Source organism: Schistocerca cancellata, chromosome 1, assembly GCF_023864275.1.
Source record: "Schistocerca cancellata isolate TAMUIC-IGC-003103 chromosome 1, iqSchCanc2.1, whole genome shotgun sequence".
NCBI lineage: Eukaryota > Metazoa > Arthropoda > Insecta > Orthoptera > Acrididae > Schistocerca > Schistocerca cancellata.
The window spans coordinates 113800723-113813022 of record NC_064626.1 but is presented as its reverse complement, the minus strand read 5'-3'; the positions used below and the strand labels follow the sequence as shown (position 1 = coordinate 113813022).

General features: G+C 45.2%; 1 protein-coding gene across 1 annotated transcript in view; it reads right to left on the bottom strand.

Moving 5' to 3' along the window:
- Positions 1 to 12300, bottom strand: part of LOC126151965 (dipeptidyl peptidase 1-like) — a 63600-nt gene that overhangs the window by 9450 nt on the left and 41850 nt on the right. The window contains exons 7-8 of the mRNA XM_049915979.1: positions 7183 to 7366; positions 3890 to 3998 (exon numbers count right to left, since the gene is read on the bottom strand). Of these exons, the coding sequence (XP_049771936.1) occupies positions 3890 to 3998; positions 7183 to 7366 (293 nt within the window). The remainder of the gene's footprint in view (positions 1 to 3889; positions 3999 to 7182; positions 7367 to 12300) is intronic.

Genomic DNA, 12300 nt, shown 5'->3' with positions numbered 1-12300 from the left:
GGTTAGCGCGATACCGGGTACGATACTGATTTTAGGATGTCGGAGATTACAGACAAGACTGTAATATGTAGAAGATAAGAGAGTGGACGACGGTTACATTTGGTACAGTAGGTACTGCCTTTTCCTTCAGCAAGTGTGCCGCTGTTGCAGGACCGACTAACGACGGGCGGTCACCTATACACGATTTAACAATGATTTGGCTTTAATTATACGATCGACAGCTAGTCATCATAATGGAGGAAACTGTCTGAACCGTGTTAACAAGTTTCTGTGTGTAGGAAATATTATATGGTAACTGTATCGAAATGGAAATGAGGAACTGGTATGGCATTAGCCTAGAAAGTTTAGAAAGTGACAGTCCGTCTATTGTACAACAAAAACAGTCATGAATCCACAGAGTTAATTCGACCAGGGACAGGGTCACCTCTCTGAGGCAGATTATGAGCGTAGTGGCTACGTAGAGGGTTACCAAATAAATGACCAAGAAAGTCACTAACGAAAACCAAAAGAAGTCTGAGTATCGTACTACAGTAGCACCTAAATTTAATATCACACACCGAGGTGACAGAAGTCACGGGGCCTTCTAATATTGTTTCAAGTGTCCTTTTGCCCGATGTAGTGCAACAACTGGACATGGTATGGACTCAACCAGCTCTGGATGTCCTCCGCAGAGATATTGACCCATGCTGCCTCTATAGACGCCCATAATTGCGAAAGTCTTGCCGGTGCAGGATTTGGTGCACGAACTGAACTCTCGATTATGTCCCACAAATGTTTGACGGAATTCATTTCGGGCGATGTGGGTGGCCACATCATTCGCTCAAACTGCTCAGAATGTTCTTTTAACCAGGCGCGACGATTGTAGCCCGCTGCATTGGCGCATTGTTCAAAATGGGTCTGAGCACTGTGGGACTTAACATCTGAAGTCATCACTCCCCTAGACTTGGAACTACTTAAACCTAACTAAACTAAGGACATCACACATATCCATGCCCGAGACAGGATTCGAGCCTGCGACTGTAGCAGCAGCGCGGTTCCGGAGTGAGTCGCCTAGAACCACTCAAGCCACAGCGGACGGCTGGCGCATTGTCATCCATAAAAGTTCCATCATGATTTGGGCACATGGATGACTGCAAATGGTCTCCTAGTAGCTGAACATGGCGCAGAGGACACAGTACTTCCCATGTAAACACATTCCTATTATGGAGCCACCAGCAGCTTCCACAGTGCCTTGTTGACAACCTGTCAGTGGCTTCGTGGGATCTACACCACACTCGAGCCCTACCATCAACACTAACCAACTGAAATCTGGACTCATCCGACCCAGCCAAGTTTATTCAGTCGTCTAGAATCCAACCGATACGGTGACGAGGGCAGGAGAGGCGCTGCGTGCGACCTGATGTTAGCAAAGGCACTCGCGTCGGTCGTCTGCTAGCACAGCCCGTTAACGCCAAATTTCGCCCTGCTGTCTTAACGGATACGGACCCCTGAAAACTGGTATCTCGGCACACTTTTGGCTCTGTGGATCTTGGAATACTGAATTCCCTAACGATTTCCGAAATGAAATGTCCCATGCACCTACACTCAAACTCATAAATTAATGGTAATGCTCATACATGGTGAAACAATGCTCTGGTGGGCGGTTTGCGGGTTTAAATCACCTTGCGGTATGACCATGTGCTGCATTTGACCTGCGGTTGTCGCAAATTGGCGCTGGCAGCAGTCCACATACGTAGAGGTGTGTTTGTGCGTGTCAGAGTATGGTGCAGCGAGTAAGTGTGCAGACGTTTTCAGCCGTGCTAATGGTGACTGTGTGTTGAAAATGACTCAAAGAACACATATTGATGACGTTTGAGGGGTAGAATACCAGGGTGACTGGAGGCTGGTCAACACAGCAGCTCGTAGCACAGGCCCTCCGTGTGCCACAAAGTGTGATCTCAAGATTATGGAAACGATTCCAGCAGACAGGAAACAAGTCTAGGCGCTACAGTACGGGACGTCCACAGTGTACAACACCACAAGGAGACCGATATCTAACCATCAGTGCCCGTAGACGGCCATGGAGTGCTGCAGGTAGCCTTGCTCGGGACCTTACTGCAGCCACTTGAACAGTGGTCTCAGGCACATAGTCTACAGACGACTAAACAGAAATGGTTTATTCGCCCGGAGACCTGCAAGGTGCATTCCACTGACCCCTGGTCACAGGAGAGCCCGTAAGGCCTGGTGTCAAGAACAGAGTATATGGTCATTGGAACAGTGGTCCCAGGTTATGTTCACGGACGAGTCCAGGTATAGTCTGGACAGTGATTCTCGCCGGGTTTTCATCCGGCGTGAACCAGGAACCAGATACCATCCCCTAAATGCCCTTGAAAGGGACCTGTATGGAGGTCGTGGTTTGATGGTGTGGAGTGGGATCATGATTGGTGCACGTACATCCCTGCATGTCTTTGACAGAGGAACTGTAACAGGTCCGGTGTATCGAGACGTCATTTTGCACCAGTATGCCCGCCTTTTCAGGGGTGCCGTGGGTCCCACCTTCCTCCAATGGATGATAACGCACGGCCCAACCGAGCTGCCATCATGGAGGAGTACCTCGAAACAGAAGATATCAGGCGAATGGAGTGGCCTGGCTCTTCTCCACACCTAAACTCCATCGAGCACGTCTGGGATGCTCTCGCTCGACGTATCACTGCATGTCTTCAAACCCCTGCACGTCTTCAGGAACTCCGACGGGCACTGGTGCAAGAATGGGAGGTTATACCCCAGCAGCTGCTCGACCACCTCATTCAGAGTATGCCAACCCGTTGTGCGGCCTGTGTACTTGTACATGGTGATCATATCCCATATTGATGTCGGGGTATATGCGCAAGAAACAGTGGCGTTTTGTAGCACATGTGTTTCGGGATGGTTTTCTCAACTGATCACCAATGCCGTCGACTTACAGATCTGTGTCGTGTGTGTTCCTTATGTGCCTATGCTATTAGCGCCAGTTTTGTGTAGTGCCACGTTGTGTGGCACCACGTTCTGTAGTTATCCATAATTTATGAGCATGAGTATAGATCGAAGTACCATTCCCCGTTTAGTCTGTTAATTCCAGTCGTGCGGCAATAATCACGTCAGAAATCCTTTCACACGAATCGTCTGAGTGCAAATGACAGCTGCGCCAATGCACTGCCCGTTTATACACTGTGTACGCTGTACTATCCCCATCTTTATAAGTGCATTTCGCTGTCCCATGAACTTTGTCGCCTCAGTGTGAGACGACTACAGTGGGAACTTGGAATACACTCTTTGCAAGTGGAAAGAGAAGGAAGTGAAGCAGTACTGCAAGAAGGAATGAAACAGTATTATCGTCAGCACCTATGTTATTCAATCTGTAAAATGGAAACTTGCAATTAAAAGAAGAGCATCCTGAAAAGCAGTAATATGCAAACGACAAATACAACTTTATGTGTAAGGACATACAGTATCTTCTGAAAGAATTTCATTGGTGTGTAGACTTGTATGGAACTGAAATGTGGACGGAAAAAGTTACGAACACGAAGAAAAAGAGATCTTTTGAAACGTGATACCATAGGAGAATGTTGAATATTAGATAGAGCGATTAGGTAATCAAGAGGTACTGACTGGAATGACAGAAAGATTTTTACGGCACAATTTGAATAAAAGAAGTAAAACAAATCATGGCAGTGGTGGAAGTATGGATGGTAGAAACTGAAGAGGGAAATGCAGTTAATAGATTCAAATGGACGTTGGTGCAGTGGTTGGAAATGAGAAAATTTCCTCAACATTGACTAGCTTGAAGAGTTGCCCCAAACCACTCTTCAGACTAGCGACAACAATACAAAGTGAAAACGATAATATTGCGGACCGCACCACTGATACTTACCACCCACGAACGAGTAGTCCGACACGTAAATGCGGTCGCACGTGTTGGCCATACACTGACCATTATTGGCATTGTAGGGTCTGCATTGTTCTTCTACGACGCCCTGTTCCTGCAAAGTTCGTGGTACATGTCAGAAGTCAAATCATGCAGCGGCATTCCGTATTATTTTATCCCAGCAACCGCAAACATGTAAAGAAGAAATTTCGAAAATTGTCATTTATACACACAAAGATAATTTTCCAGTGGATTAAAACTGAACGCCATACTGGGCCTCACCGAGTGAGACGGTGCAGTGGTAGGCACACTTGACTCGCATTCGGCGATGGTTCAAATCCGCGTCGGGCCATCCCGATCTGTGTTTTCCGTCATTACCCTAAATCGCTTCAGGCAAATTCTGTTGTGGTCGGCAGGAGAGCCAACACCGTTTTACTAAAGGAGGCCGAAATGCACGCGTTTTAGCTCACGCAGGCTGGCGTGAAGTCTGGAACATGACAAGGAAATTAGAATTTAGAAAAACGGACGTAGCTGGTGGAATACTTAACTTTAATCCATTAATGATGAACGTCGGTCTGGACGGTACATGATTCACAATATCAATAGTAACTGACAAGGGCGCCTTGCTAGGTCGTAGCAAATGACGTAGCTGAAGGCTATGCTAAACTATCGTCTCGGCAAATGAGAACGTAAGTAGGCAGTGAACCATCGCTAGCAAAGTCGGCTGTGCAACTGGGGCGAGTGCTAGGAAGTCTCTCTAGACCTGCCGTGTGGCGGCGCTCGGTCTGGAATCACTGATAGTGGCGACACGCGGGTCCGACGTATACTAGCGGACCGCGGCCGATTTAAAGGCTACCACCTAGCAAGTGTGGTGTCTGGCGGTGACACCACAGGTTCCTTTGCAAGGGCACGGCCGACTTCCTTCCCCATCCTCCCGTAATCCGATGGAACCGATCACATCGTTGTTTGGTCCCCTCCCCCGCACCACCCATACAAACTGTTCCTTAAACCCTGCTAGAGCTGAACGGGGGACCTCATGGTAGGGCGGCCAGCATCGTGATGGGATTGTGAGTAACAAACAGATATGTATTCAGAATTTTGAGTATCATGTCGCGAGGTAAACTGTGCAGTTCTAAAGTATCGGCTGCACACCGACCAGGGCAGCACCGCGAAAGAGCATCGAGAAGGCGCTGACCGGCGCGCCAGTGTAAAGAGCGGGCAGCGCCACACCTCCAAGAAGACGGAGTTCAGCGCCTCCTGTCAACACTCACTTAACCAGCCGCCCATAGCTAATAGGTCCCAGATCGGTCGCAGACTTCGAGAGTATCGGTACTGAGTAATTGGAAGGCGATACTGAGCCTGCGTTCTGCGAGTAGTGGTAGAAAGTAAATATAACTGCATGTAGGAGACACAGGAAGCCATCTCGTAACAAGAAGTTATGTTTATATCCTTGTGGAAATAACGTGTTGTGTTAGTCTGTCTGTACAGATCATTTTGGATTACTGCCGTCGACCATCGCAGCTTCTCTCCTTCCTTGTTTGTGTCGGTGCTGACTTCCACAGTAGCTGACACAACAGAGACTGTCTTCGTTTTTGAGCAGTATGAATGACACGAATAATAGAATTTCGATGGCAGGGTGAACAAAGCTGATCCCAATTAGGGAAGTCCTTCTACGCTAAGCCCTACAAATGTCTTAGGTGTCGCTGGCATGAAATGCCTTCAAGAGGGCTGTTCCAGGCAGTTGCTTGCCTTGTCTCATGTCGGTGGGGCGGGGGAGTGGGGGCGGAGGGGGGGGGGGACACCTGCCTGTTATTGGTAAGGGGTATTGTCGTTCACAGTCTTGGTTAGAAGTTCGTCCACAGCCAGTGTATGTGTATGGCGCATCTGCCACCATCCCGCTACGATGCCTGTCTCACTTAAACGCCGAAGCAGTTGAACAATCTCATTTATGATTCGGTTCGGATATTGTCTTTCATTGCAGCTATACCTGCACACGCCCGTTTACATTAACCAGCAAAGACCATACCAGCCTGTTTTTTTATGCAAATGTCGTGCCTGTTAGGTACACACGTCGACTCCAGGGTAGTCTGCAACTGGTGAGGAAGTGAAGGCGATTAGTGCTAGCAAGAGAATGTGGCGAGAGCAATGATTTCACTGGGAACAGCACCACTCTGTATTAGTGTGAGAGAGAAAGTGTGTGTCGTTCACTGTGATACACTGTACGTGGTTCCCTGCTCCGTAGCCAATATAGTTAAAGCATCCTAAAGTTTTGGCACCCCATGGGTAGTAGATGGCAGGAATCGTTCATCCTATCGTGCGCAGTCCGCTGTTACAATGGTTCAAAATGGTTCAAATGGCTCTGAGCACTATGGGACTCAACTGCTGGGGTCATTAGTCCCCTAGAACTTAGAACTAGTTAAACCTAACTAACCTAAGGACATCACACACATCCATGCCGGAGGCAGGATTCGAACCTGCGACCGTAGCGGTCTCGCGGTTCCAGACTGCAGCGCCAGAACCGCGGGGCCACTTCGGCCGGCCCGCTGTTACAATGATTAGGTACACTTCTGTGTGGATGCCCTTCCTTGTGGCCATATATTTTGCCGAGCTACAAGCTTTATCTAATACCGTGTTTTACAGTGGATATAAATATACAAGACGGATAAAATCCACAGAGGGCTTATAACTGTGAGTGAGTTTTTTATTTATTCTTATCTCCTTTTTTTTCAGATTGTTACAGAATGGACGGGAGACTGATCATGGAAAAACTCATCACCGATCAAAGAACCAAAACTGCAGATGATAATTAAAAAATTATTCACAGCCATAATCCCCTCATAAGCTATAGACCATCCGGTATTTCTCTGATTATTGAACAGTACATAGGAACAGTGTTTCTTCGTTTACCGTCACTGCAGCATGCCATTCTAAAGGAAAGGAAAGAAGTTTATGGAATAGCGAACAGTTTACATTTCGCTCATTAATAATGGAACGGAAGCTCTGCCGGACTAGGAATGTGGCCCGAAATACACCGTAGCCATAGTTTAGAAACCATCCTAATATTCGCCTTTAATTAATTTAGGAACCACGGAGGACTTAAATTTGAACAGTCGTACGCTGAATCTGAAAAACTTTCCACAGAAGTACGAGGGCAGTACATGAGCGATTAAAGATGATGAACGATGAAAGCTGATTTAAGACAGACTAAAATGACGCTACCGTGAATAAATACCAAGACAAAACACGTCGAGCGTGTAATCGTCCTTAAAGGTAGTGTGCGTTAGGTTGTCACCACTTACCAACGCGTAGCGACTTAGCTGGTAAGCGTAGCCGCCGTCACACCCCCCTACCAGGTCGCTGCAGTCTATGGCGTCCTGGACAGACAACACGGGCTGGTAGGTGTTGTTGGTGCGGATGCGAAGTCGCGACTCCAACATCCCCATCACAGCGAATGCGTAGCAGGCCCCGCAGGATAGCTGATTCCTGAGGGATGAAAATGCGGGCTTCAGCAACGGTTACATACATCTCTCTGTGCAAAAGTAAATTTTCCATCTGACTGACCCATCATCGCTCAGGTCAAACCGCAAATGACAGAAACTTGAAATTTGGAGAAGGCGTTGATCATATACTGTAGGTATCGATTTTTTGATACCACGCCCCTAACGATATGAAATAGGGGATGACACCTCTTTTGAAAATATGTCGCTATTAGGAAAATTTTGTAGCTAGAGCTACGAATGTTGATATTTGGTTTCGTGGTCAGAAATAAAGGATTTGCAGTTTCAGCATTTTTGGAAACTCTAACCCCATGGGCGTGGGGGGGGGGGGGGGGGGGAGGAAGTGGATGAAAGTCCTCTTTTTAAATAAATAATTATTAAAGAACTACTAAAGTATTTTCAAGCTAGATCTATGAAAAATTGTGTTTGGCTTCTCGGTTAGAAATAAAAAATTGTGTGTTTCAGCGTTCTTGGTTATTCAAACTCTGAGGGGGTAAAACAATATGAGAAAGATTTTTTTAAATACATCATTTTTGAATCTACATCTACGAAAATTGTTCTTTGACCTCTCAGTTACAAATAAAATGTGCCTCTTTCAGTGTTTTGGAAATTTAATCCCTACGGAGGTGAAATAGGGGATGAAAATTGTTATGAAAATATTTCATAACGAAAGCATTTTTAAACCTAAATCTAAGAAAGTTTGTAATTAGCTTATCAGTTAGAAATATAAAATACGTGTTTCAGTGTATTTGGAAATTCAATCTCTAAGGGAATAAAATAGGATGTTTAAGTTTTTATGAAAATATTTCATTATATTAAAACATTTTTATAGCTAAGTGTACAAAAATTTGTATTTGAGTTCTAAAGAACTATTTGTTAGGGGATGGAAGTTTCTGAGAAAATATCATCATAAGAACTCAAAAGGTAAGATTAACATATACCTTGAGAATTTTTATTATGTGTGGCTCTGCACACAATGCCCTGTTTAAAACTCCACTGTGTAGATGCATCCCTTCAGTCGATAGGCCCCAGCCCAGCCTTCTGCTGGCGCCATGGCAGGTAGTGTGGCATTGTTCTGCTGGAGTCGTGTCTCGATTATGGGCTGCTCTGTCTGCCCTATACGGCTGTGGGCCTGTCTGGCAAGATTTACTGAGGGATGGGCTGCTTTCAACTTCCTACACGCCGTTTCTGTGAGCTAAGAACCATAAAAATACCTCATGCCTTTAGAGCCCTACCAGGCTCCATCAACATCCACTTAGGCCAATTACTTTCTAGAGTCTCGCTCAAGGTGTGTAAGGTGGTAACAAAATCTTTAATAATTTTCCATATACGAAAAATAAGTGAGAGAGTAGCTTGTCCTCTCTCAAATGTAACAAGTTACTGAATCGGCCTAAATGTATAAAATAATTTCTCCTAGACCTATACAATTTCATAACTTTACACAGATAATTCTAAATATTTGCGGTCATCAACTCTTACTACTTATGAAAATACTTGTAAAATTTGTAACGAAAAACGTGGGGCACATGCAGGAGATAACAGTTAGAACCTGAATTATTTATGCATTAGTTATGTATGCATTCACTCTACACTTTTTTGTTATTAATACCTTCATACTTATAAAAAATTGAGAATCATAATTTTTCAGAACTCTCTGTATGAGGTTAGGGATCAGTGTAGGGATGGGAAAATTATTTTATTCTTCTTACTCCCATTTTAAAAGGTGTCATATTACATACTTATTTCTTATTTAAATATTTATTTAATGTATACTGTTTTATTTTCGATGTGCTGATCGTAGAGTATTTGAATCCGCTTATAATCTCGCCACGCCAGTGGCCTTGCCAAAGTGGTGACACCGGTTCCCGTCAGGTCACCGAAGTTAAGCGCTGTCGGTCTTGGATAGCACTTGGATGGATGACCAATCGGGTCTGCCGAGTGGTATTGGTAAACAGGATGCTCTGAGCCCCTGTGAGGACAACTGAGGAGCTACTTGAATGAGAAGTAGCGGCTCCGGTCACGAAACTGACAACGGCAGTGAGAGTAGTGTGCTGACTATATGGCCCTTTGCATCTACATCCAATGACGCCTGTCGGCTGAGGATGACACGGCAGTCGGTCGATAGCGTTTGGTTTTCCGGGTCCTATTCGGACAGAGTTAGCAGACACTATAATCTCACCAAGCAAACTACGAGCCACCTCATTAAAAGAGGAAACTGGTTGCCCCAGGCGGTGTATACTGCGTGGAAATGGTACCAGTCCATCATATGACCTTCCACCGCTGACGTAAGCCTGGTAGTGTAGGAAAATATGCCAATTGCACAGAATCGGCGCAGTAAAGTGGATCGAGGAGGAGATTTGACACAATGGCAGAAACAAACTATCGTGATTCGACATGGCCATGACCATACAATGAAAACGTATGAATGTAGATTGCCCAATGTGTCTACAAGAAATGGTGGACCATTCACAGCTGTGTCACACGGCATAAGAACAGTGGTAATGGAAATATACTGAGAGGAACTGGAGAGGAGTGGAATGTCCACCCAGTGACGGTTTCAAACCCAATAGGAACTGCTGCTGTTAACGCAAACACGTAATTTCAGTCAGTTTCTAGGCCATCATTGAGAAGGCCACTGCACGCAACGGACGTCTGTAGTCTAGTACCTCATATGAGGCCGTTGCTCGCAGCGCTACATAAAGGAGGAGGAGATTAGCGTTTAATGTCCCGTCGACAACGAGGTCATTCGAGACAGAGCACAAGGTTGGGTTAAGGAAGGTTGGGAAGGAAATCGGCCGTGCCCTTTCAAAGGAACCGTCCTGGCATTTGCTTGAAACGATTTAGGGAAATCATGGAAAACCCAAATCAGGAAGGCCGGAGACGGGGTTTGAACCGTCGTCCTTCCGAATGCGAGTCCAGTATGACAACCACTGCGCCATCCCGCTCGGTGGCGCTGCATGAAGCTATTCGCGTCTTCAGTGGGCTATGCAACACAGAACCTGGGCCGTAGCTGAGAGGAAACGTGTAGTATCGTCCGACGAGTCACTATTTGGCACTTTTGAAACAATATAGGGCGTTCAGCGCACCGGAGACCAAATGAGACGTAGATCTGCAGATTGTAAAAGTGTAATTCAGGTCGTAATTGCTTCTACGACGTTGCAGGGGTCCGACACATTCAGATTACTGTGTAAATGGACCAGGTTGTTCATCACAGCAGGCTAGGAGAAGAAATGTTGCATTCCTTGTACATCTTCTACATCCTCTTGATGTATATGCTGTGGTCACTCCCGTCTTCCAAGATGACAACAGCCTCGTTCACAGTGCTGCGCACTTGCTCTTACAGTTTGATGAAACGCAGGCACCTTACCCTAAATCAACCACCCAAACACAGTACCACGAAAAATACAGGGAACAGCAGGTATAGATAACAGTCGGCATCCTCTTAACTTGGTAGCTTCCAGGCAGCTAATCGTCTGTGATATGGCATACCAGACGAAACTTATTGACTGTATCTCTCGCCGAGTTAAGGACTTTTTCAAGGCCAGAGCGGCTGGTACAAGGTATGAAAATGATGTATTCTGCGGCGATCCACAATTTTGTCTGGAGGACTTATTTGACATCACACAGGTTGATTCAGCTGCCCCTAGCGATTTTTTTATACAACCTGCACTACATCTCTATTAGGAACGGTATCCAGACAGGCGACAGCCACGTAATCGATGTAAGTTCCTTCTTATGGCTTTGGGCGTTTATTAGAACACGGAATCATAATGTTAAAAATACAAGTGAGGGTTGACCATGAGTAGCACGGTATTTTTGGACCAAAGTTTACCTACTTGTCTCAAACTTATCTAGTGACCCCAATCTTTCTTTGTGTAATTAGCAGATACAGGTTTCGGATGTCTCTGTAAGTTTATTTCTTTTATATTATTTAATCTTTAGTAAATGGTACAGAAACGTTGCCTTGTAAAGTGTGCATTATCACTGGAAACTACGAAACTAACAGCAGATATCAAAATTGGAAGTGCGGAAGTAACAGCTTTCCAATATATAGGGTGTTCGAAAATTCCCATTACTATCTTCTAGAACTTGTAGAGGGGAGTGAGTACATAATATTTTGAATTAGAATCGATGTACGGAAACGTCATTCAACGATGCTACAGAGCGTAAAAGTTACAGGCGCCAGCTCCTGTAAATGTACACAGAAGGGTAAATGTTATAAGTCTGAAGAAATTGTTCCTGTACCACAAACGAACGAGTCGAAAGGTAAAAACAGGTAACTGTTCTGATACTTCTATAAGTGAAATACTCGTTGTTGCTAGGATTATAGGGTAGGCAACTTTCCTAGGTGGTAATATGAACTAAACCAAAAAAAACTGTCCTGTAAATATGGGCTCTAGAACGCATAACTTAAGAGCTGTGAGCACTTGTGTTTCACAGTAGCGAAGACGGTGCTCATTTTAGAGCTCATGTTGGCAACTCTTCTTTTGCTCCATACTACCACCTATGAAAATAGCATACCGTACATCGTCAGTAACAACAGTATTGGTACGACTAGTCCACTGACAGACAATTCAGAATAATTTTCGCTTGCAAATTTCGACTCGCTCGTTTCCGAGCCAGACACCCGTACCTCAAATTGATACATTTATCCGCACCCATCATCCTTGAAAGTTTGTAACATCATCCCGGAATCACCCCATATATTTGCAGCCGCCGACGTCTACAGCTTTGACGCTCTGATAGCGTCGCAGGACGACGTTCCCTGACATGGGTTCCTGTTTAAAATACTATGTTCTCACTCTCTTCTACAAGTCCTCGAGATTTGTAATGGGAATATCCGAACACCTTTTATAGCCTCAGAAGCATTTATGAAATGTTAAGTACTTTGAAAAGAACGAAGTTACAGAGGCATCCGAA